The sequence below is a fragment of the Astatotilapia calliptera genome, chromosome 22 (assembly GCF_964374335.1).
Source record: "Astatotilapia calliptera chromosome 22, fAstCal68.1, whole genome shotgun sequence".
NCBI classification, from domain to species: domain Eukaryota; kingdom Metazoa; phylum Chordata; class Actinopteri; order Cichliformes; family Cichlidae; genus Astatotilapia; species Astatotilapia calliptera.
Genome location: NC_137442.1, coordinates 16,528,797 through 16,554,427, shown reverse-complemented (window position 1 = coordinate 16,554,427; position 25,631 = coordinate 16,528,797). Strand labels below are relative to the sequence as shown.

Here is a 25,631-nt window from a genome sequence, read left to right as displayed (position 1 = left end):
TTCATCGAACATTGTTTTGTACAGGTAATGGATTGCTGTGATCAGTGTGATGAGCATTTTGCTGACTCGACAGGAGGGAGGGGGTTCTCGGTGTACTTCATAAGGCCATTAAGAATATACTCCCTGGAACACAGTCTGAATAATCCCTGTGGCTTTGACTTCCTTTAATCATCTTAGCCAAAGCATGGCTCCCAATGTGCCTGCATGGGAACACCTGTACTGGGCCACAGCAAATGGATGGTGGTTATCATCTTAATCACCCTCCTGTTCCTCATGCAATACTCAGAAATAAGCAAGCGCATTTATGCTGATCAAGAGAATGCAAAACAAAGCAAGTAAGCTGAACTTTAATGCAAATGACTGAAAATGTAGTCTTAGTGTCAGCTGTTTATCTTTATCATTTGAATCCATCCGAAGGTCTAGTTTGCACACATCCCACATTAGGGGAGAAACAAACAGTACGGCAGGTAAAAGATACAGAACGCATGCAAAACTGGAGAAAATGTTTAAATAAGAGCCGGAGTTGCCATAAACTGTGTAAATATTTAGTAAAAGGTGGCGCTGTATGTGCAGCGTTATTTAATTTTTTTAATGGTAAATAATTTGTAAGCAATTAATAAGTAAATAAAAGTATAAGTTATTTTAATGCTTTTTAAATTATTTTAAACAGGTTCTTGATCTGTATTCTTGTGTATGTGCATCAGGTGGCCATTAGCCACAAAATGACTTATAAAACAATTACTTCTATATGTTTATAGACCATTATAAAACATTAATAAACATTAATAAGCACATAGATGCTATTAAATACAGTGGGGTTATGTTTCATTTGATATACTCTTTAGTAAACGAACAACTTGTGGCTACAGTTTTTAAATGCTAATCGCCATTCAGGTGCCGGGCTCCTGTTGCCAGGAAACCGTGGCTTCCCATTGGCCGCTGCCGCTCCACGTGATGCCGAGCCTTGACGTCACGCCCAGAGGCTGTGGGGCTAAGCAGAGTGTGTGCAGCGGATCGGGAAAAGAGCCTGGTAGAGTTTGGACTGCGAGCACCCGGGAAACTCCAGCTCACCTACCGCACAGCTCTGCTTCCTCTGAAACGTTCACCGTCCTCGTACTAATAATGGACTTCTAAAGAGACTCCTAACGAGCCCCCCACAGCAACTTGAAAGCGAGGTAAGCGGTCGCTGATGTTGTGTTCGTCTCTTTCTTCGCAGTTTGCCCGCTTCCTCATACTTTGTTTCCCACCCCTCCTCAGTTTTCCCTCCCCGCACTCAGGTGAGATGACTTTACAGGTTGAAGAAGCGTCCTTGTACCGCTTCCAAAGCGCTTGCCTCCACTTTTATTCGCTTGTCTTAAATGACCAAAACAAGCAGCCTTTTTTGCACATGTTTTTCTAACATAACTTTGCAGTTGCAGAGGTATTTCGCGACGCTAGCAGCGGATAAAGCTTTACCTACATTTCTAATCGGATGAAGGTGCTTCTTCTTGTCCTAAATGAGCCCCTGAAGAGAAGAGAGGTGTTCGTTTTCAGTCTTTGCACTCTCCATTTGATTGAAGCAGGAGTGAGAACAGGAAGTGAAAAAAGAAGGGAGTCCTGCTACCACACAAGGCTGAGTGAAGCAGGGTATCTCATTTCAGCAAATGCACATCAGTTAGCCAGTGGATTAAAGCAGGGCAAGGGTAGCTTTACTGGACTGGTGGTGCTGCTTCACCTTTGTCAGGTGAGTGGGCAATCTGCTTTCTGCAGAGTTTCTGGTTAAAGTGTGGGGTGTCTGGTCAGTGCACTAATAAGCTGTTGGAAGAAGACCCAGAAGGAAAACGCACAAAAAGGAAAGCCACTGAGAAACCACCAGAAAGCGTTTCAAATATTTGCAGGCTTCTGCTTCTCTTATCTGAGTCTTTTGCTTTTTGTTTGTTTAGTGTAGTTGCATGCACTGCAGACCACATGTAAGCCTGCTTGAGCTGCATATACTTAAGGCAAAGAGTCTCTGTTAGCTTAAATAACAGAAGTCTGAGCATTTTGACAAACATAACGTGTATTTTAATTTAGAATAAAATAAATCCCACTTGTAGAAGCTGTCCTTTTGATTTCTTTTGAGGGATGGTAAAGGCTTCAATTTTATATAAGTAAAACTGAAATGAATTGAATCTTTTGCTTTATCAAGAGACTCTGGCTTAACCTGACACAAATCATGTTTTGTTTTTCCTATAGAACACACATAAAACATCCCTCTCACTCTTCCTGAGGTTGAGCAAAAGTAATTAATAAATTTAATGCGAGTTAAATGGGTATGGATTGATTAATTTGGTTAGCTCATAACAAAAAAGCTGAATATTTTTGCTGTTTAATAGCAATCAATTGGTAGCAATTGGTGCCCATTATGTGAAGATTTCCTCCCAACAGCATGTAGAGTAAATAATTAATATATAAAATATTGACTCTGTTGGTTTCAGGTTTCCATGAGACGGACCAGCAGCTAATGTAGGATTAAACTGACTGAAGCTCCATCTCCAAGTAGCTCCTCCAGGCTTCAGTTGAACTCGTGCAAATTTCTTTCTTTTTTTAAGGCGTCTTTTTGGTTTCATTTGTTGATGTAAACACTGTGGTGCATTACGGTTGAGTTTCCTCTGATGGTTCCAGTGAAGTGGCCACGGGGGGATCAGACAGGGAGGTGGTGTGAGGGGGAAAACATTAACGGACACAGAAGCCGAGAAATAAATCCGAGAGTTCAGTGGTCCAGAAGAAATGGGAGAAAGGAGGGTCATTCGCATGCAAAGAAAACAGAAAACACACTCACACACGAAACCTCTAGCTTCCAGACTTCTGATTCGATTTTAGTAATTCAACAGCTCGAGCGGCCAATACAGCATAACAAGATAATTGAAAGACCTGTGGAGGGTGGAGTCGAGATAATGGCCCCCTTGGTGTCAAACGCTTTCAGGATGCTCACAGATGTGTGCTAAATTTGAACAGATGTTCTATTTTCACCGGCGTGGGTGTCTTCTCAGTTTGTTTTGGGCCAGACTGACCGCACTGGTAGCCTGGTCTGTAGTTAGGCTTGTCTGAGCAGCAGTCTGCGCCTCTTTAAATTGAATTACACTTTTTTAGAGAGAGTAGACTGGGGGGGGGGATAAAAGGAAGTGAAGGAGAAAGCTGGAGATAACACGAGAGAGAAGAAACAGATTCCGACCTGTCACATGGACTGTGTTTTGGATAGAAAGCCACATTTCTGGCATGCAGATATCTCTGACTGAGAGGGGTGGGAGTTGTTTAGTCATCTGATAGATTGACATTTCCATCTCTGTAGCCTTTTGTCTTTACAACAGGCTGTTTCAGGGAGAGACTCACATTTAGAGACTCTGTGCAAAAATAAGCGGCCCTCTCATGCAATCAGTGGCATTTTGCTGTGAGTGTGTGATGGCGTTTGTCCGTTCTGCAGCTCTGCCTCCTTTGGAGTCGTCGTCAGAGACGCTCCTTTTTTTTCTTCTTTTTTTCGTTTTTATCTTGTTCTCATTCGCTCCCTCATAATGGCTTCGGTGTCATGATTGTGGTTTTCTGCAGCGCCTTGACGCACAACGCTGTCTCACAATGGGAGCTCATGTGCGCTGAATTATGATGAAGTTGTTGCCGTGGGAAGGGAAGAAGTCGTTTTTGACATTGGAGAGCAAAGTGCACGTTAAGCATATGTCGAACGCCAAAAGGTTCGTCGCGCAAGCATGAAGTTAAAGCTAGAGGAGCAGATGGATTAACTGTCTGTTCTGTATGTCCATTAATAAAACTGTGGATATGTTTCAGCTAGACACATAAATTTGGTTTTATTTTATTTACTTATTTATTTTCTGGGGATTTACCAATAAATTGCTGGAATATTGGCTCCCTTGTCTGATATGTATCCTTGGAAAAAAAACAGTAGCTGTTATTTTTCTGTTATTTCACATCAGATTTGTGCTCGCTGAGTTTTTAAAGAGTATGTGGTGAAAGGCAGAAGGACTTTCTTTTGTTTACATGAACAAATGAGAAAACAAAATGGTTATTTAAAACACCAGCATCATCCCAGACTTTCACAGTCAGAAGCTGGAGCTCCTTCAGAGACATAATGATATTTTCCCCCCCCCCGATGAAATGACACACCGGTAGTAATAAATGCATTGTTAAGATAAACACAAACAATAGGGGGTGTTAGAAGACAGAAGTGGCTAACTTTAAAACTTTAAAGCTGTTGCTCACGCTGAAGGTTAGTTGCTAGGCCCAGGTTACCCTGGAAACCCTCTGATGTATTTATATATCTTATCATAAGTCATCACCAGTATCCTGTCATCGGCAGTGGCTTCATTTATGCGTCTCAGAGTCGAGAAAAGCGTTTCATTATTTTCTTGGAGTTGAAGGTTGTTGACTTTCAGCACTCTCTGGTTGTCACGTCACTGAGAATCACTTCCTGTGTGGATGAAGAGCTTTAGTTTTTGTTTTAAGAGTAATTTGAGTTTTTGTCTCGGTTTTAATACCAAACTTTTACATTTTATGCAGCGAGTGATTGTTTTCATGTACTCTGAATCGTTTCTACTTTATTTGATGATTAAGACGAATGATTAAGGGTCTGTGTGTTTTGACCAGTGGTCTATAAATATGTTTGGGATCATGTCACCAAGAAATTCACGAAGTGATCAAATCTGAGAATCCAAAGTCAGAACATTTCAGCTGAATAGTCATTGATTCAGCTCTGGATGATGTTTCACATGTAATTGGAGTTGATTAAGTTTACCAACCTGCTTTGACTTTTAAGTTGTTTCACTTTTCCTAAACCTAAACCTTGAGTCGCTGTCGTACTAAGTTACTACAACTGAGTTTCACTGTTGGTCTGTGCATCCTGTTTCACCGGCAGAAACCCAGTGAAACCTCACTCACATCCTCAGACTGTGTTGGATAATCAGCAGCAATCCCACTCTGACCTTACGCTAAATAACACGGCAGATAGAGTTGCTCGGAGACATTCAAGGAGCTGCTAAGGCATGCTGCACCGAACAGCCGTCGTCACTTGTAACGTGAGTGTGTGTGCTCCCAGAGCTATGCGGCCTGCAGCAGATATCTGAGGTGCTTTGAGATGTTCGGGATCATCAAGCATGTGATCGCTGATGGATGGTGGCCAGAAGATGTTTATATTTATGTGTTTTAACCTTTGACATGAGCGAAACCTCACTTTTCCAGCTGCACGAGACTACCTATGATGCTTCAGTGTGTCTTTGCGCTTCGTTTCTCCCATAAAAAATGCAGGAGTTTGTCGGCTTTGCACTTCACTCCGCTGGAATAACTCCGAAGTTCATCTATAACTAAAACTGCGCTTGTAAATAAGGCTTTCAAGGCCTTGTTGTTTGCTTTCATACTTCATTTTCATGCACCAAACGTCAGTCAAGTTGAACTCAACAAAGCAAACTGGCAGCGAGGATGAAACGAATTTAATAGAAACAGAAAGGACGTGAGATGAAGAACATTTTAAAGCTGCCAGCTGCTTGAACCTCGTCCAGTATTTCCCTTTCATTTGGAATATGTGTCGCAGCCTCCTCTTGGCACGTCTCCTGCAGAAATAAGACAGTTTATTTGTTTGTTTTGTTTGTCTTGTTTGTCTTGTTTGTCTTGTTTATCATTTTTGCCTCATGCTTCATCAAATCACCTGGTAACATCTTTGACCATTTATCCATTAAAGTGGTGGATTTACGTGCTAGTTAACGTGGACTGGCCTGAATTTTTGAATATGGAAGCACTTTAAAAACCCCCACCAAAAATAACATGGGGACAAAGATCTGTGATTTTCAGGTTTGAAGGTCGTACTAAAGCCTAGAAGGCAGCATATATAAGAGTTTTAAAGAGTTATAAAGCCACAATCATCTGATCACAAATTCTTTCAAACGCAGATGAAGTGGAAGAGAACTGCAGATAAGCTACTCAAAGACGAAAGAGGCTGGTTGTGACGTCGGTTTGCCGTTGCGTAAACCGAGCCTCTGGGGGCGTTCACATGTGTCCTCGTCTAATGTGAGATGGTAAAAGTGTCATTTTTAATATCTTATCACAGCTGAGATGAAACAAACTTTTGAATTGCGGGTGGAGATCGGATTGCCGCCCCCGTAGGTCTAATAATTGCTTGCTTGTTAGGTCAAGGATAGCCGCCCTCAGCTCTGCAGCGCGGGCACAGATGCATCATATTTCATTATGAATGTGTCATTCATAAACTGTCTATCTGCGATCGTGTCTCTTTCGGCCTCTCGCGCTCTCCGTTGACCTCCTCAGATCTGTTCTTGGATTATCTGTTGGACTGTGGGGTTAAGATTTACCTGCAGGATATAAATGGAGCCTTGTGGCTGTTGCGTAAGTGGGCAATGAGATGTTCTGGGACGAATGCCGTGTGGAGGCCCTTTGAGTCAAACAGCACGAATGAGTCAAGTGTAGTACAGTGCGAAGAGCTGTCTGCATACTAGGGCTGTGCAATTCGTTGGATTTTGTTTTCAAGACTAGAAAAAGATAAAACGGGGATTGTGGTGATGCTCAAATCCAACTTTACAGCAGCGGCTTTTGACTTTCTCTGAAAACTAAGCCCACTTGCTGTCAGACTGATGCATTTTAAGCATGTTAAGATCTATTTTATGCCAAAAAAAGGTTAAATATGTGTGTAAGTACTGAATCTTCCTTTCTACATGCGGTTGATTTCGGTGTAGTTCTTGGTGGATTTAAAGGTGTATTTTCTCTTCTCTTGGCTTTGATCCTCCTGTTGGTGCCACTGATGATGCTGGTGCTGCAGGTGTGCAGTTTGTTTGTTGGGCTGTTTTTGGAGTTAAATCTGCCTGGAGGCCCAGCAGGTGTATCCCGTCTTCTGCTAAAGACCTCAAACCTCGAACACTAAAGCTCATGGTGGCTGTGTGTGCACCGTCAAGGCCGCACTGAAAGAGACAGCCTGTTCTGGAGAGCTTCACTAACACCTGTGCAGGCTGAGGTCAGCGGCTCTATCTCAGGCCCGTTCTCCCCTCCTCGGGTTAGACTAGAGTCACACTCTTGTGCTGACCTTATGAGATGGTCGAGGGAGAGCCCGGCTAAACCGCAAGATCCGTCTACTTGTCAAAGCATTAGTTATGTAACGGTGCCATCGCTGGTCCGCCTGCAGCACCAGGTAAGAGCCTTACCGGTTAATTGTTGGCAGTGATCTCACAGAGCTAGAAATAGCGGAGTTCTTAGGGTGACTGGCTGAAGAGATGTTCAGCTTTTTTCCCATCAGTATTTCTTTTAAAATACACACAGACCTTCAACCGAGAGCCGTTCCTCTCGACTGTCTCAGAGGGCTGCATGAACTGTGCATGATAGTGGAAGAGAGAGAGCCATCCATGCCTGAATCGAAAACACATCATTAATGGCAAACCTGCTGCAGCTAAGCTTTAATTTAAGTTGGATTTAATTACATCTGATTAACTGAGGGAGACGGGGGTCAGAGCAAAAGGTTAATGTAACATTAGCGATGTTTACATGTGCAAAATTTCTTCAGTCTCATTAAAGCTCAGATCAGATCTTCACTGTTTACACGGACCCTAAATAAAATGATCGTGACCCATCATGACGTGCGTTTACTTGCCAAATAAATTGTTTTGACATCAGAATTTTCTAACCATCCGGAAATAGTAGAAGAAGTTGTTGATGTCCGATATTAAACAAACACCACTGTTTAGATTTCTCTGGCTAATGTAGCTCCTGCAGTTAAAAATGTAGTGCCACAGAGATGGTTTCAGATGCTTGTGAGCAAATAATGATGGTAGTAAACTGGGTTTGTTTGCAGCTGTAACTCCTGTGGTTACCCATAATTGCAGGGTGGTGTGTAAACGGCCTCACACATCATCATAGGAGTAATACTGTGCATTACTAAATACTTAGAATAACTTTATGTGCTTAAATCTGTCTTGTAGTTTTATACATATGTTTGTATGAAATAGTTTGTTAGTTTTTTTATGAGCGGTAATAAAAAGGACAGGAAAACATTTGCTCTAATTGGCCTGTGCTTACTTACCAGTTAAACTGTAAATCATCTCATCAGTCACAGATCACAGTGGAGAGAAAAGAAAAACGCAGAGGAGATGCAAACTAGACACAGATAAACCTAAAGTTAAGTTTTCATTATATTAATTATTTGGCTCGTAATAAGTGTGCAACATGGCTCTGTGAGAGAAATGTGCAAATACAAATTAGACTGGGACAAAGGGGATTGGAGCATTAATTCATAGCCTCAAAGCAAACCGTCTAATTTTTCAAGGCTGCTGTGTCCTCATCAGCCTTTGTGCCATTCGAAGTTTAGTCTGCTTTTCGCTGGAAGATGTGGTGAAATCACTGATTTTATGAGTCTGATAACTCTTTGTCATCATCACCATCACTTTATTTCTAAAGCACTTAAAAAACTCCAACATAACAGCTGACCAAAGCGATGTATAAAAATGAGAGAACCAGAATAAAACAATAAATCAGCTATAAGTTAATTCATAAAAGCTAGTGAATTAACTAGCTTTTATGAATTAACTTATAATTGTATGTACCTGCGTATGGTACAGGTACATACAAAGGGCCAGAGTACAAGACAGATAGCAGCTCACACTGGGTAAAAGCCATGAAGTTTTAAAATCGACGAGAGATGGAACCTGTCTGGCCTGGCTAATTCCAATCAAAAGACAGTTAAAATAATCCAGGCAAGAGGCATGGATCAGTGTCTCTAGGTGGCTTCTAGACAGGATGGACTTGAATTTTGATAGCCACCTCATCTGAAAGATAGGCGACTTAACCACAGCAGGCCTCTCAAAATTTCAAAATCCCTGGTAGCCCTTCGGGCAGGGATTCTTCAGTTTTTGGTAGCCCAAAATAAATTTAAGTAGCCCGAATAAAAAAGAGAGCAATTTTTTGATTGATGTTTTGTTTCCTTTACAATATTATACTTTAATGTATAATATTGTAAAGGAAACAAAACATTAATCAAAAAATTGTTGAAAAACAAATTACAACATTGTATAAAAATTACAATCATCAACTCAAATACTTGGTTCTAATTGAACAGAAATTTATATGAACTTGTAAGAACTGTGTAGGACATGAATCAGTCTGTGTCAGATCCTGAATTTGAAATTTCCACTGAAGTCACGGGTAAGAGACAAGTGGAACCAAGATCTAGCTTTTTGAAGTTTGCAAAGACTGCTACATTTTGCCAGTGGTAGTTCACTCTTTGCAACATAGTATGCTGTTCTAAACAGATTTTTCAGGTTTATTTTTAGTATGTTATTTGCAATTGGTGTTTGTTCTGGGAAAGATATTGCAGACTGAGCAATAATGCATTTCTTGCATTTCTCATGGGTTCTAATGGGGGCCTTTCTTAAAATGACTGGTCCCAGTAACAAAGGCGCTTGTCGACTCAGAAATTGAGAGAAAACCAACAACACACCCGGCAGAACATTATGTTATTTACACGGGTGCACATAAGTGGTCCGCATGTGCGCATTCGCTGTCAAAATAAAAGACGCGCACCAGATAAGAAGTTGCAACGAGCGTTTGCGTCCATATAAAAAGCACTGTTTTTGTCCGCTAGAGTGGGATTTTCACGGCACATTCCACACCACATCTCTGTGCGTTCATCATTTGTTTGAAGCCAGCTCACCTCCTGCAACCACTTTTCCGAGAATACGTGCTTCTTTTGTGGTTCGGACTCCTTCTGACATTTGTTTGGAGATGGAGGAACACCAAAGTAATTGCTTAAAGGAGCTTCTTCGACATCTTTAAGAGTTCTAAACAAATGTCTGTCCTCCTCCTGAAAATCTTATGTACGCAAACACGCGTTGCAACTTCATATCTTGTGCGCGTTTTTTTTTTAAATTTTATTTTGACAGCGAATGCGCACCTGCGAACCAGTTATGTGCAGCCCTGGTTATTTAGCTCGTCATATTGCAGCCACAGAAATTCTTTTGTCCAAGAAACCATAAAGCTGCACTTTCTTTTTGCCTTATAGTCTGATTTGTCATAACTTTTCCGTTTTGTGGTAAGCTTTTCTTTGGCTGTCACTTCTTCACCCTGACCTGTCTTATTTGGCTCAGCAGAACTAAAATATATATCCTGCTGCTTTTACACACACACATAACGGTCAGCGATTCTCTGCGCGATCAACCTCTCACATGTTTAAGCTTTCTGCGGGAGATTTCACTTGTCATGTTTGCATAGTAAGCTAACGATTGATAAGACGATGTCAGAGGAATTGGTGCGCAAATTATCATCACTCACAGATCAGTGCTGTCGCTCTCTATACACAGTTCGCGCAATTGCAAAGTGAAAGCAAAAAACAAGCGCAAATTCAAACGCGATTTCAATATGTCACATATTGACAGTGGCTCACTGATGCCAATGACATAATTACCCAGCTACATTTCCAAAAGAATGCAAAAGCATTGACATATATTTTTCCTTCCTACTATAGCCCAACGGGCAGGGCAGAGATAGATTTTGGTAGCCCGACTGGAAAAATTTTGCAAGCCCTGCACAGTGTTGACATGTGACTCAAGTTTTATACTTAGATTAGTGATGCTGGATTTTTTTTTTTATGTGGGGCCAAAGAAGAAAAGTCAAAGGTAGGGATACAGCTGGAGCCACAGGATTTAAAAAGGAGGACCTCTGTAAATTTCTGTAAAAATTATGGAAATTCAGCGCTGTCCATCCCCTGATGTCATCAAGACAATCAAGAACCAATAATTTAAAGGAAAATAGATTTGACAGTCAACAGCATATGAATGAACACTTTCAAAATTTGATATTCATTCAGGAAGGCCTTCAGCTGGGTGTAAATAGCTTTTTTCCCCCTAAGGTAACTTGGAGATCGGCCTAAAGTCTTTCAATGATGAGGATGTACAGATCCTGAACAGGGAGGAACACTGGTTTGAGTTGAGTTGCCAGTTTTGTCTCTGCTATATCAGTTTATTCTTCTGTGATTATTTCAGCTCTTTAATGGTATGTACGGAAAATTAGCAACAATAAGCAAATTTTATGTAGAGTGAAAATAACCTTAAAAGCAACACATAGACATATTTAAACTGTCAACATGCTTTAATCCACCTCTGCTCTTTCCTTTTTTTGTAAAGCCATTAAGGGCAATACTAATTAACCTTCCCCCTCTGGTTTAAAGTAATGGAGAGAGGACGTATTAGCTGCCTCAGTTCCTCCATATTAATGTTTAAACAGCAAAGCTGGAGGGACTCTGTGTGATTAGGACCGCAGCTAAAAGCAAGCAAACTAACAAGCCATCAGTCGTTGTAGGAAGTGCCGTTTCATTCTTTTCTGACTAATTATGCGCTTTTCTTTTCTTGTTTATTTGGGCCCACTCACAGCGATAAACAGGAGTGATTGCAGGGTCAGTCGTCATGACTACGCAGGACCAAATAATCAAAAAAATGTACCCGAATCCATCGAGCAATTAAAATGCAGATTCGAGGCTGCGGTGGCACCAGTCAACGCGTCAGATAAGGGATGAGTTTATGAATGAAGTGGAAATGTCAGAAAATGTAGGAGAAAAATAAATGTTCAGAAAGGCAGATAAGCTAAATATATAAGCTTATATAAAAGATAAGCTTCTTGTCACAGTCGAGCTGAAGGAAAAAACAAAATAAGGAGCAGCTAAACTAGAAGTGCAATATATATATTTCAATATCATGCAATACTTTTTCATACCACAGTCAGTTCACAAGTTACTGTTTAATACTTGAAATGACTTCATATTGTCCCACATATTTGAATTTATTTGGCTTTGACTCTAATCTCTGCCCAAGATTTCTGTGTCCTCGGTGTATGTGTACAAATGGCAAATAAAATATTTTATCTTATCTTTTTAAGCTGAAACTAAACTAAACCAGAGGGTTGGGCACACGTACGTAACAGAAGCTGTGTTTTTGTATGTTAGGTGTAAAAATGTATTTTGGATGTGATAAGATTTCTTATAAAGATGGATTTTAAATGTGGGGTTCAAAGACACTTGGGGGTCTGGAATTCATAGCGGGAAATGATTTGATGGGGGACTGTTTAGACCATTAATGGGTACTACTGGTTATTAACATTGATTGCCTTCAAGTTCCAACAAACCCGGATCATCTATTCACTCGGTTTGCAGTTGTCTTAGCAATCCTGGGTATGCAGAACTTGCTTCTTAGTCCTAAGCTGTAAATACTGTGTTATCTTTTCTTGGATGATAAAATGTCTGTAAGGAATCACTACTTCTTGCGGGACAACCATTCACTGAGGGGCAGAGTGACTGCTTCATGACTCTTTGGGGTCGTACAGAAGTGAACTAACAAAATTAGCCTTTCAGTATCGCAGGATGTTTCTAATTTTAGAGATATTGCACTCTGATTCTTACATGTGAATCAGTAACATGATGTGAGGTTTTTATTTTTGCTCTAAATGCGGTGAACAAGTAAAATAAGAAAATAAACAAAATAAGCTGATATGTTTTTTGCAGGCTCAATAATTTATGAACTGACACCCTGAAGGTTTAATTTCATACAGTAACTTTTAGGACTATTAAAGCTTATTAGAAGTATGATAATGAACAGATGTGCCTGAAAAAGGAGAGCCGTAAAGGTCACCAGACTCACTACAGGAATCACTGAATGCCCATAGGCTGTATATAAAAGATGGTCACGGTGCCTCAAACCTGCACTTTTTTTGATGTCCAGCAGGGGGCTGGTGCAGATTCCACAGAAGTCTGTGGGGAATCAGACTTAATGCTTACTTACTAAGGCTTCAGTGGGAAAGGGTTCAATCTGTATCCTCATCCTGCTTTTTTCACACTCAGTTTCACTTCACCACAAAGACATTGTGACTTCTGCCACATCTCCAGGGGCTGAGCTGAAGGATCAACAGCAGTACAAACATAAACAAGAGCAGCCCACATTACCAATTGGTCGAGGTGTTTTTGCCCTCATGTAACCAGACACAGCTAATGTGCTCTGTTACTTATACAACAAACACTGGTAAAATTCTGTGTAGCATACACAGACTACCAATTTTCCACAAAAACATGCGGTCCACAGCAGGCTATAGCCTGCAGGTTAAGCAAAAAGCAGCATTCCTTAAAATCCGGTTTAAAAAGAGTTAAAAATAACGCCAAAGATCTAGAAGACATCCTGCAGATACCAGCAGAATCCTGAGGAGTGTAATGTTTAGGGAACGGTGTCCTCAGATTAGTGTGTGTCTTTAATGGGTTTATGAAAGGATAAAGCCCCCCCTCTCTGTCCATATATCAGCTATACCCTTCAGCTCCAGACTGTTTGCGTCTGTCTAATTTAAAGGCACAGACTCGCTTCCCTGTCCGTACATCCACCGTGCAGTCGGAGACCCCCTCCCCTCCGTGTGGCGTTTTGCTCCAGGATAGGTGTGTAAACAGGTGCTAATCTCTGTTCCCGCTGCCGCAGAATGGGAGTGAACTACTGGTAAAACAGCAGGGAGCTCGTCTGAGGTGGCTGCCGCACTGTCTGCGCTCATTGTTTACTCTGAGTTAATTAGAGGATTATAGCCGCCTGTTTATGGAAAATGTGTGAGTGTGAAATAAAAGAAGACGAAATTGGATTTAAGAAAAACCAATAAAAACACAGACTGTTTAATTCAAGGCGCGCGCACACACTTTCACACTTGCTGCAGGATTACTTAAACTACTGTCACTGCTAAATGAACTGATGAGGGTTAAATCTGTTTCCTGCCTTTTTTTAATTTTATTTTTTTTCTGTAGCAGAAGTTTGACTTAATCCTCTTAGCTATAAGAGCTCATGCTGTTTCCACAGTGTGTATGAAGCTCTGTCAATGAATTAATGGATCAGCTAAATGAGCAGAAAACTGTCTGCATACATGATGATGATGATGATGATTAAGAAACTGAAGACTGTACCTGTATGTTTCACTCAAGAGCTTACAATAGACTAACGTGTAGTTATTGTGAGCTAATAAGTTCACATGTGTTTGTTTTTGCTACATTTTATGAGGTTTACAAGTTTCATTGTCAAGATTTGGAATAGGAAAAAGGCCAAAAGCCTGAGTGTAAACAGAGAGGTCCTGGAACTTTATTACCCTTCCTGGAGCAAAGTACCTCCACTGCTTCGACCCGACCTGACATTGCTGATTGTATCTGTCATTATCCTCGGCTAAGCTTTTTACAGCTTCCCTCTTTCTTTAGCCTGAAGAACTCAGCAGCAAGCAGTGTGACAAGGGAGGGTGCTAAACAAATTAGCTACAGGGGAAGACGATGAACTGTGTCCTCTGCTGAGTTTCCTTTCTGCACCAAATTATTAGTTATGGAGGAGTGCAACATTTGTCACACTGTGTTTATCTTACTTTCCTCAATCAAAATGAAAGAAAAGCTGTCAGATGTTTTGATACCAGCTCAATAAGCCATCTCGGCTGCGATTACAGAGGATGTTGATAGCTGTGTCTGCGAATGAGCCTCAGAGTTCATGCAGGAAATGAAAGATGCATCTGCAGAGATGCATGCACAGGCAGAAAGGCATGTTATAGGTGTGGTTGTGCATCTGTCGTAGTGCTACACCATGAGAACATACAATGGTCTTGTGTTGCAGTTGCTTGTGCACAAGATCAAGCTTATGCTTTCCTTTTATCTAGTGTGTGTGTGTGCGCGCATTTTTCCATTTAATCAGCAGCCAAATAAATGAAAAAGATAAAATCACATAAGATAAGAGAGCATGTGCTAGTTCAGCGCCACATAAGTGATTTCCCTGCAGAAAGATAAGAAAGAACAGTGGAGAATATAAACAGATTTAATCAGTGACATTAATTTAATCAAAGGCATTAAATAAAATTTATAAATGGTACAAATTATTATTATTATTATTTGTATACTGTTTTTGTCCTTCCTATTTCTCATTCTTTCTGACCCTTGTGCTGCTCTAACATGTGAATTTTCTGGGTGTGGGATTAGTAAAGTCTTCATCCAAGGGAAAAATTATAAATGCACATTTTACCAAAGTTTGTTTGACATGAGCAGCACAAGTAAATGTGACGTTACAATGCTAGGACATGCCAAAACACCTTAAGGGATAGGTTTACTGCAGTTTACTGTTTTTTGCTCTCATCAGGCTAATTTCTGGCTGCAGCATGCACCGATAAACACAGAGGGAGACCAGCATTTAGCAGATAATATTGGACTGGATGTTTATCAGCTGATGGCAAACTCGACTCAGCGAATGAAACTGTTGTTCCGTGGGTGATGAATGTATATTGAGCTATTCACTCACTCATATGACAGAGCAAAACCGTTTTTCGGCTGTAAAATGTGGATTTATTGCCTTGCCTAAAAATAAAAGCTTGTGATGAATGGTTTTATGTAAATATGAGATATTTACGCGGAAAAGTTAAAGTGTGAAAATGCATTAAGCGCTTTTATTCCCATTTATATCTGCTTCCCGCCTCCTGTCTCAGTAAGCCTCGAGGTCACTGCAGATGATTTTCTAACAACCTTTTAATGTCTTCTGTTTTCCGCTGTCAGCAGTCTAAAGCATCGCTGCCCTCACACCGACTACAGCCTCAACGCAAGCAGTGACCATGGGTAAACAGAACAGCAAGCTCCGTCCCGACGTCATGCAAGACCTGATGGAGAACACGGACTTCACCGAGCACGAGATCACCGAGTGGTACAAGGGCTTCCTGCGGGACTGCCCCAGCGGCTCTCTGTCCATGGAGGAGTTCAAGAAGATCTACGCCAACTTCTTCCCTTACGGTGACGCCTCAAAGTTTGCTGAGCACGTCTTCCGCACATTTGACGCCAACGGAGATGGGACTATAGACTTCAGGGAGTTCATCATCGCTCTGAGCGTGACCTCACGTGGTCGGCTGGACCAGAAACTGAAGTGGGCGTTCAGTATGTACGACCTGGACGGGAATGGGTACATAAGCAAGGCCGAGATGCTCGAGATCGTAACGGTGGGTCTTGCTTTGTTTTTTTGTTCCTTTCTAACTTTATTTCCCTCCATCTTTCTGCTTCTCTAGCTTTATGTACCCCTCAGGCTTTTTAGAGGGAGCTGCATGCCATCATGCTCCCCTGCTCATAAAACTATTCCTGCAGTGGAGCAATATTTTGCTCAGCCATCCATACCAGCTGCTGCATCATATCTGCTTTTGTGCTCTGAACCATTTCACTGCCCACAGCGGGGAAAGCAACGATGTGTAATTTAAGAAACCAGAAGTTCCTCTCTGCTTCCCTAAAAAAGACTCGGCTGCGATGTGTGGTCCACCTTCTGATTGTCATATTGGCTCAACACTAGTTGGGACAGCTGCGCACTTCCCCATCGTTACTCTACAGGAAACAGGCTCCTCGCCTTATTGGACGAATGCTTCAGACGTCAGTCGGAGCATCACGCACGCTCTCACACAACCCAGCAATCCTGTACACATGTTGTTACATCACACGTTGCGGCGCTAAATTGAGCCGAGTACCAAAGAAGGTGTAATCCCATTCTCCAAAGTCGGTGTTGTTTATTTAAAGCGCATGCGTAAGGTGAGATGGAGCCTATATCTGGACATAATCCGATACATTAGCTGTTCCACGCAGGCCGAGTTTGAATTTAGTCTGTAAGACACAGGGTGGCTGTGGCTACAATGTAGCTTGCCATCACCAGTGTGTGAATGGGTGGATGACTGGATATGTAAAGCGCTACACAAATACAGGCCATTTACCATGATGAATTAAGTTTCTTTGTAATAAAACTGTTTAAAAAAAAAAAAAAAGTTATAGTCATATTATGAGGAAAAAGCGGTGAACTAGAGATTTTTAGCTAATCCAGTCGAAGGACCTATTTGTCCATCCATAAATTACAAGAACCTCTATGCTTTCATGACTCATCCAGTGGGAACGCTTTCTGGCCAATCAGCGGCATGCATTCTGTTGACGTCACATTTGTGGGTTGACTCAGCTCACCTGGAATCCTGGCAGAGATAGTGGGGGGGATACCAGGTTCTGCCACCTCATGCCACACCCTAAAATGCGGGCCGAGTGGGTACTAGTGGAAAAGAAGTAGCTTATGAGATGATGAAATTAATCACCATCTAATTTTCAGTTGCAATGATGAGAAAATTCCTCACGATAACAACAAATGTTTCACTTGTTCTCCCATTAAAATCATCCCATGCAGAGATGCAGGAATGAAAGGAAGGTGGGGGGGAAAAAAACCCGCCACCCACAACCCTTCAGATTTAACAAAATCTGAATTAACAAAAGTGATTTTCATATTTTTTTAACCTTTTTTTTTTTTTATTGCGGAAATTTTCTTCTGCTCCATATATTTAATAAAACCTAAAACAAAAATGTCAAAGAGTATTTCTTTTGTTTTGTTTTTGTTTTTTGTTTTTTTACATGAACGCTTTCTGTTTATTTCCCTGCGGTGAAATCAGGCAGCAAAGAGTGAAAAATAAATGAAAGGGCCACTCTATCTTGCTTCTTCCCTGCAGAGATAAGTTGATCAATGGGTCACTAAGATGATCTTTTTTTGTGCACTTTGCAGTTGTGCTTAATGGACTCCAGTTTTCCACTGAGATATCATCTGTTTGTAATGCATTACAGCCACTCTTAGAAAGTTTGAACCTGCATAAAAGGACATTAAGGTTATTTTGTTGTTCAGTGCACGAAACACTATTTCGGTACTATTTTTCCCTCAAAATGTACATACTGAAACTGTTTTTCCCCCCATCTGTCTTCAGGCCATTTACAAGATGGTTTCCTCTGTGATGAAGATGCCTGAGGACGAATCCACACCTGAGAAACGCACAGATAAGATTTTCAGGCAGATGGACACAAATAGAGATGGTAAGGCTTCCTTATTATCTGTTCTTATTATTTCCATTTATTAATGTCAGCAAAGGATGCTCATGTTCAACATTGCAGTTTTCAAATAGTTTGTCTACAATACTTATACTTACTCAGCGTGAGTATGTATAAGCTCTGGTAGTGGAGAGAGGACACTAAGTTTTATCAAAAGCAAGCACTTTATTGGCTGTTTGTAGTCCAAATACTACACTAAGTATTTGAAAATCAGAAATCAACACAGAAAACGTGGACAACATCAATAGATGATCTGCAAGGAAAATGGGACTGTTTATACACTGAGAGCTGATGGGGAATGAAACAAATGTGAAGGCAATCAAGACGATTGTAAAGGCGGGAAGTAAAAAGGTCTAAAGCAAGGAATTTAAAAAAGGGTGAAACTGCACTTCTATAAGGAGGCAAACGCTAAATAAGATCTAAAGAGGAAGAAGAGCCACAGGGTTGAACAGAGGGAACTAAAAAACCCAGGAAGAGGAATTCAAAAAACCAAGAATTCAAAACTGACACTAGCCCACTAAAACTCCATAAATTCAATAAGAAGTAAAGCCTCGTCCAGACAGGAAGTGATTCCCTCATCGCCTATCGCTCTGAAGCCAACAGAGATTCCAGACTCCAGTTGCCACGGTAACCCTGCAACCTATGCATTACCTTGCAGTCGCTTATAATCTGTGCCCCAATGGGTAGACGCTTGTATCGCTCGCCTTGTAGTTGAGAAAAGTTCATCTTAGGATCTGCCCCCTTTGCATTGCCATTTAGTAATTACAAATGATTTCCTGTGTGGACGCAGCCTCACGATCACATTTACAAGTATGGAAACCCTCAACCTGACAGTAACAACAACAACAAAACTAGCAAGTCTTAAACAGCAGTGAAACTAAAGCGAAATCACAACTTAATAATAACATTAACGGTGATGTTAATAATAAAAGCAAACAAAAAAGCTCAAAATCCACACAGAACCCTGGAATCATGACAGGATCTCCCTACAATGAGATCAGTCAGCTATGACTGTGTCTACAGCAGCCCCACCCACCTTCTGTTCAAACCTTCTGTTTGCATGGGTTGTCTAATAAAGAGAGCCAGATTACGACACCACCCCACACACACAACGCACATCTAAATTTTGAAGGTGCTCTTCAGATTTAGAGGAAACTGTTTCACTGGCAGCAGCAGCAGTTATCAGTCTTTTTAACTGCTTTGTTTTAAATTGCGCCATTACAGGAGAGGAGGCCTGTTACTTCATGGCTCACTGCTTTTTCCAATTTTTTTTTTTTTTAGTTTTATTGCAGCTACATTTTAAGCACAAATCCATTTCTTGATTTTTCTGTGTCTGTCCTTAAAAACTGGTTCCCACTCACAGTTGGTGTGGTTGTGCTTGTTGTCTCTTCCTCCTCCTGCCAGCTTTTGCAGCAGTTCATGGATTATAAAAAAGAGCTGAAAAAATAGTGAATATATATTTTTTGAAGCTGCTTTTTAAAATTGAACTATTCATATTGCAGCACCTGTTAAAGTCATTTATGTCTCTCACAGGTAAACTGTCCCTGGAGGAGTTCGTCGAGGGAGCGAAGAACGATCCCTCCATTGTCCGACTGCTTCAGTGTGATCCCAGCAGTGCTGGGCAGTAAAACGAAAAAAGGACTTTTTCCACTGCAGTTTAATAGATTTAACACATTTTCAAAATCTCTCCCATCTGACACACCTGAGATTTTTCTCTTCCACATGGGATACCTCGAGCTTTAGAGGAACATGAACGCAAACAGACACAGATTAACATGCACATGCTACAAATAGTATATAATCTTTCAGATTCCTACATGCACACACGGCTCATGCGCCTCTACGCCTGGTCAAAAACTCCAGACAAACACATGTGGGTTATCTCACATAAGGTACAGATATAAGTCAAAAGAACTGAAATCCCATCAAAGACTTGTGAAACGCAGAGTGAAAGCTGTGCTTTCTGTCTGAGAGGACGGCCAGTGAGGATAATTCAGCACATTTGTGAGGTACTCTGAGCCAAATCAAGTTTTGGCTGTTTGTTTTCCTCCCCTTTGTTGTTATTGAAAGCATTATTCCTGATGTAAAGGGAGTCATGCTGGCTTTGTTCTGTGTGACTGACTGACTGGGTGGTTCTTTAAGTATTGCAGTGTAAATCCATGTCAACACTGGAAAAAATGAAGTAAGTAAGCGTGGGCCTAAAAGCGTTCTGAGCTTACAGTAGACTGAAGATCTGGGAATTGTAGTTTTTAACCAAAGAGTAATTGTAGATGGGGATGAAAGATTATTATTTTTTGTTTATTTTTGTCTTTTGTTTGAATTTTTTTTGTACATTTTGGAGGAATGTTACATGGAACCAAAACTGACTCAGATGTCTAAATGAAGGGGAATATCGTGACTACAGATTACAACCATCTGCTTCTTTGAAAGTGACTTTTCATGCCAAGTTCTGTATCCACACCCACACATACAGTATGTACACACATTAATTTTAACTACGAATACACGAACTTGGCATATGCATAGAAACCGAGCTGTGATTCTCCTTCAACTATAGTTCAACAAGTATATAATTTGAAAATCAAAGATAGATGTTATATGAATATATATAGTACGTACTTATATATTCTTTTACTCTGTGGTAACATTGTAGCAATTCGCTGCAATGGAAGAGATTCATTTTAAAATGTTGACATAAATTATTGGAATGTGATGATGAACATTTTCTTTTTCTTGACAAACATGATGTGGAAGAAAGTTGTACAGTATATTCACTCATATTTATGCTAGAGATGTTAAAAAAAAAAAGGAGAGGACCACACATATTGCTATGCATTCAGCTTTGAATATCATCTGCTGCATTTTAAAACTTTTAAAAGTCTCCTACACTGACGTAAGATAATAAAATGCCGGCAGTTAAGTTTTTCCACTTCTCAGCGTCGATGTTTAAATTCCAATGTAATCTTACATTCTTGCGCAAATGTGACGTCGTGTCCTGAACGTGCAGTTTTTGTCTCACGTGCAAAAAAAATAAAAAATCAATCAATTTCAAATTGATGCTGTGACAGATGTAAATGATAACGGTTGCTTAACTGACAGGTCGATGCACTGACGTTACCGTACATAACCACCTTTATTTGTGAAGCACTTTAAAATGACCACAATGGACCAAAGTGCTGTGCGGAGGAATAAATAATACATAGTAAAGAACTACAACACACTAGCTCACATGAGGTATAAAATACACATTAAAAATACAAGTGAAATTAATAAAACACACAAAACATTAAAAGTAAAACAGCCATACAATAATACAGATGAAACAAGGGTGAAATAAAGTCAGCATCTCTCAAGCAAAAGGTTTTTTAGGATTTAAAACTGAACATGATGTAAAGGAAGTCTTCTTGTCTGGATAAATGTGATATTAAGGTGGAAAAATGATAATAATTTAATTAACACTGTTAACATTTCAATGAGGCGATTGGTACTACAGTCTCACATGTCATTTCAATAGCATCTTGTGGTCAAGTGCCAAATGTAGAGGAATTTTAAAAAAGGAAAAGAAAAAAACACAGTATTGTATCTGTTTATACTGTACAGCTGTGACCTGTCGAACAAAAAAAAAAAAATCCAAAAAACTGTCATTTTGTAGATTTTGTATTGTTAACTTGCAAAATGTGTTCTGTGTAGGATGTCCATTTTGTTATTAAAATAAAGATAAAATGGGGAAAAAGGCTTATTGTTTTTTCACTGTCTTTAATGATATTTAATTTGAAGACACACTGTTAAGGAAGTTGACTGGAAAAAATGTCTACGTCCATTAATTACTTTGTAATTTTCTCTGCAGGCACCTCCACATGGGTTATGTTTGTGATGTTATGACAGCTACAAATACATATTTCTCCACAGGATTAATTAGTTATAATTTGTGGCCTTTTGACTCCTCATGCCATAGCAGTCTTATAATCCCCAACAGATTATATACAAGGCTTAAAAAAAGTGGAAAACAATAATGCTGGATATCTGTATTCATATGGTCTGGGTAATGTGTTAGGAACTAAAGAATGCCATATTGTTTAATGGAAATGGAAATGACCAACCCACAGTGGGCCCCCATGTGGTTGTGCGTGTGCCTGACAATGTCGGGGCATGCTACTAATGAGTTGATGGATGATGAGAGATCTCCTCCCACATCTGGATCCGGGCATTACTGAGCTCCTGGACAGTCTGAGGGGCAACCTGGTGTTGTCGGATGGACCAAAAAAATAATGTCCCAGAGGTGTTCAGTTGGATTTAGGTCAGGCAGCCTTGGGGGCCAATCAGTGTATCAATTCCCTTGTCCTCCTGGAACTACCTGGATACCCTCTCCACATGAGCCCGGGCATGATACCAGTCCTGCTAATGGGTTAAGGACCTTCTAAGATCCTTTTCAGCTCTCCTAGAGTAACTGCCTGTCTCCTGGAATTTCCTCCATGCTCTTGAGACTAACTTTTTCTAGAGGACTGCAGGTGCAGCCTTTGGTAGGGTCCAGGTATGGCCTCATGCTACTACTAGTAACACAGATCCTAGCCAAATACAAAGCTAGTAAAAACAAAACAAAAATCAACAACAGAAAAGATGAGGAATGACAAAAATGGCCTCCAACTGTAAAATCACTCCTGTTTTGGAGGTTTGAACAGAGGGCCCTTTATCATGTTTCCACTAAGTGCAATATTTATTGGTGATGTAAAATGGGGAAACAGAATGACTCCAACCAATTTATATAAAGTCTTATTAGTTTTAGTGTGTTGTTTGTGTTTAGTTCTAATTGGTAAAGGCTAACATGGTGATAAACTATGAGAAAATGACATGCTAGCATACCTGATAGGTGCCAATACGAATGCCAAAATGAAATAATTAATAATTAATAGAAAATACAAAGCATCATGAAATAAACTGTCACTGCAATTCATCAAGACCCTAACGTGCTGGTACCCTGCACAGCAAGTAAAGGTAAACAGATCCCAAATAAAAGACTAAAGCAGAGGACATCAGGTAACCAGTTGTCCCAGAATGCATTCTTATTTAAATCACAATGGTGGCAGAAAGTACTACAAACTATATGTGATTTTCTTGTGTTTCTGTGTTGCCAAATATACTTTCAAGATTTGTTTTTAGGTGACAATGTAGTGGTGTGACCTTTAAACATCTCTTGGAATTTGCAAGCTAGCTATTTGCAAATGTGCTCTGATATTTATGGAGATGCAAAGTCTTGCTGGCCTAACAGCCACCTTGCCTTGCCAACATTCGGCTGCCCAGGCGGTTGGAATTAACAATACTCACCGAGAACAGCCTGGTCCGGGCACACTGTGTTCAAGACCCCATTCACTGTAAGGACTTCTGTTAAACTGAAAGCATATTCATGAAAACTGTTCACCAAGTCACAGCAACATCTTGGACAGCTTCTTAGCTGTTATGAAACTGCAATGAAACTCAAACATTTGGAGCCTCTCTGAGAACAAAAGTTGAACTAAATATTTTATAAAAAAAAAAATATCAGTGGCTCCACATTATAGTTTATACATTCACTGAACAAGTTAAAAGAAAATGCCTTGATCAATCCTGGGAGGAGAAATAAAATCCCTTTAGGATTACATTAAAAAGAGTATCTGATGTAAGAATGAAGCGCGAAACAGTCGCTTTGGTGATCCCTTGTGAATAAACTAGCAGCTGAAAGCTTAAATATTATTTTAATAAAATAAACTCTTATTAGCTTTAGCTAGCTAGTGTACCGCGCTAACTGGAAAATGTTAGCATACTAACATTCCACATTACATCCTCTAGATTACAAATAATAATAGTTCAAATGTAGACAACTCACCTAAATTTTAAAAGCTTTAACATATATATATATATATATATATATATATATATATATATATATATATTTTTTTTTTTTTTTTTTTCCCCAGCACGCCCCTGCGGGCGGTTTATCCTTCAAGCTCGGGTCCTCTACCAGAGGCCTGGGAGCTTGAGGGTCCTGCGCAGTATCTTAGCTGTTCCCAGGACTGCGCTCTTCTGGACAGAGATCTCCGATGTTGTTCCCGGGATCTGCTGGAGCCACTCGCCTAGCTTGGGAGTCACCGCACCTAGTGCTCCGATTACCACGGGGACCACCGTTACCTTCACCCTCCACATCCTCTCGAGCTCTTCTCTGAGCCCTTGGTATTTCTCCAGCTTCTCGTGTTCCTTCTTCCTGATATTGCTGTCATTCGGAACCGCTACATCGATCACTACGGCCGTCTTCTTCTGTTTGTCTACCACCACTATGTCCGGTTGGTTAGCCACCACCATTTTGTCCGTCTGTATCTGGAAGTCCCACAGGATCTTAGCTCGGTCATTCTCCACCACCCTTGGGGGCATCTCCCATTTTGACCTCGGGACTTCCAGGTTATACTCGGCACAGATGTTCCTGTACACTATGCCGGCCACTTGGTTATGGCGTTCCATGTATGCCTTGCCTGCTAGCATCTTGCACCCTGCTGTTATGTGCTGGATTGTTTCTGGGGCATCTTTACACAGCCTGCACCTGGGGTCTTGCCTGGTGTGATAGACCCCAGCCTCTATGGATCTTGTACTCAGAGCTTGTTCTTGTGCTGCCATGATTAGTGCCTCTGTGCTGTCTTTCAGTCCAGCTTTGTCCAGCCACTGGTAGGATTTCTGGATATCAGCCACCTCCTCTATCTGCCGGTGGTACATACCGTGCAGGGGCCTGTCCTTCCATGATGGTTCCTCGTCTCCCTCCTCTTTCTTGGGTTTCTGCTGCCTGAGGTATTCACTGAGCACTCGGTCAGTTGGGGCCATCTTCCCAATGTATTCTTGGATGTTCCTTGTCTCATCCTGGACTGTGGTGCTGACACTCACCAGTCCCCGGCCCCCTTCCTTCCGCTTAGCGTACAGCCTCAGGGTGCTGGACTTGGGGTGAAACCCTCCATGCATGGTCAGGAGCTTTCTTGTCTTTATGTCAGTGGCTTCTATCTCCTCCTTTGGCCAGCTTATTACCCCAGCAGGGTACCTGATCACGGGCAGGGCGTATGTGTTGATGGCCCGGATCTTGTTCTTACCATTCAGCTGACTCCTCAGGACTTGCCTGACCCTCTGCAGGTACTTGGTGGTTGCAGCCTTTCTAGCGGCCTCTTCATGGTTCCCATTTGCCTGCGGGATCCCCAGGTACTTGTAACTGTCCTCTATGTCTGCAATGTTGCCTTCTGGTAGTTCAATCCCCTCAGTTCTGACTACCTTCCCTCTCTTTGTTACCATCCGACTACACTTCTCCAGTCCGAACGACATTCCAATGTCATTGCTGTATAGCCTGGTAGTGTGGATCAGTGAATCGATGTCTCGTTCACTCTTGGCATACAGCTTGATGTCATCCATGTACAGGAGGTGGCTGACAGCTGCTCCGTTCCGTAGTCGGTATCCGTAGCCAGTCTTGTTAATGATCTCACTGAGGGGGTTCAGGCCTATGCAGAACAGCAGTGGGGACAGAGCATCTCCTTGGTAGATCCCGCACTTGATGGTAACTTGTGCTATGGGCTTGGAGTTGGCCTCTAGTGTTGTACGCCACATCCCCATTGAGTTCCTGATGAAGGCTCTTAGGGTCCCATTGATCTTGTACAATTCTAGGCATTCCAGTATCCAGCTGTGGGGCATTGAGTCATAGGCCTTCTTGTAATCAATCCAGGCAGTGCACAGGTTGGTCAGTCTGGTCTTGCAGTCTCGG

General features: G+C 41.1%; 1 protein-coding gene across 2 annotated transcripts; it reads left to right on the top strand.

Annotated features, from left to right (window-relative positions):
• The first annotated feature begins 970 nt into the window (after nucleotides 1-970).
• On the top strand, nucleotides 971-21,604 carry LOC113014818 (neurocalcin-delta B). 2 transcript variants are annotated; one of them, XM_080296578.1, is made up of 4 exons: nucleotides 971-1,175; nucleotides 15,545-15,975; nucleotides 17,749-17,854; nucleotides 19,403-21,604. In XM_080296578.1, the coding sequence occupies exons 2-4, from the start codon at nucleotides 15,598-15,600 to the stop codon at nucleotides 19,495-19,497; spliced, it is 579 nt and encodes a 192-aa protein (XP_080152704.1). In that variant the 5' UTR covers nucleotides 971-1,175; nucleotides 15,545-15,597; the 3' UTR covers nucleotides 19,498-21,604. The 2 variants fall into 2 exon arrangements, with proteins under 2 accessions (XP_080152704.1, XP_080152703.1); XM_080296577.1 differs by having other exon boundaries at nucleotides 972-1,175; nucleotides 15,542-15,975.
• Nucleotides 21,605-25,631: the final 4,027 nt, after the last annotated feature.

Coding starts and splice junctions, on each gene's coding strand:
- LOC113014818 (XM_080296578.1), top strand. CDS start 15,598: ATGGGTAAACAGAACAGCAAGCTCCGTCCCGACGTCATGCAAGACCTG. Junction 15,976..17,748: donor AGATGCTCGAGATCGTAACG/GTGGGTCTTGCT, acceptor ATCTGTCTTCAG/GCCATTTACAAGATGGTTTC. Junction 17,855..19,402: donor GATGGACACAAATAGAGATG/GTAAGGCTTCCT, acceptor TGTCTCTCACAG/GTAAACTGTCCCTGGAGGAG.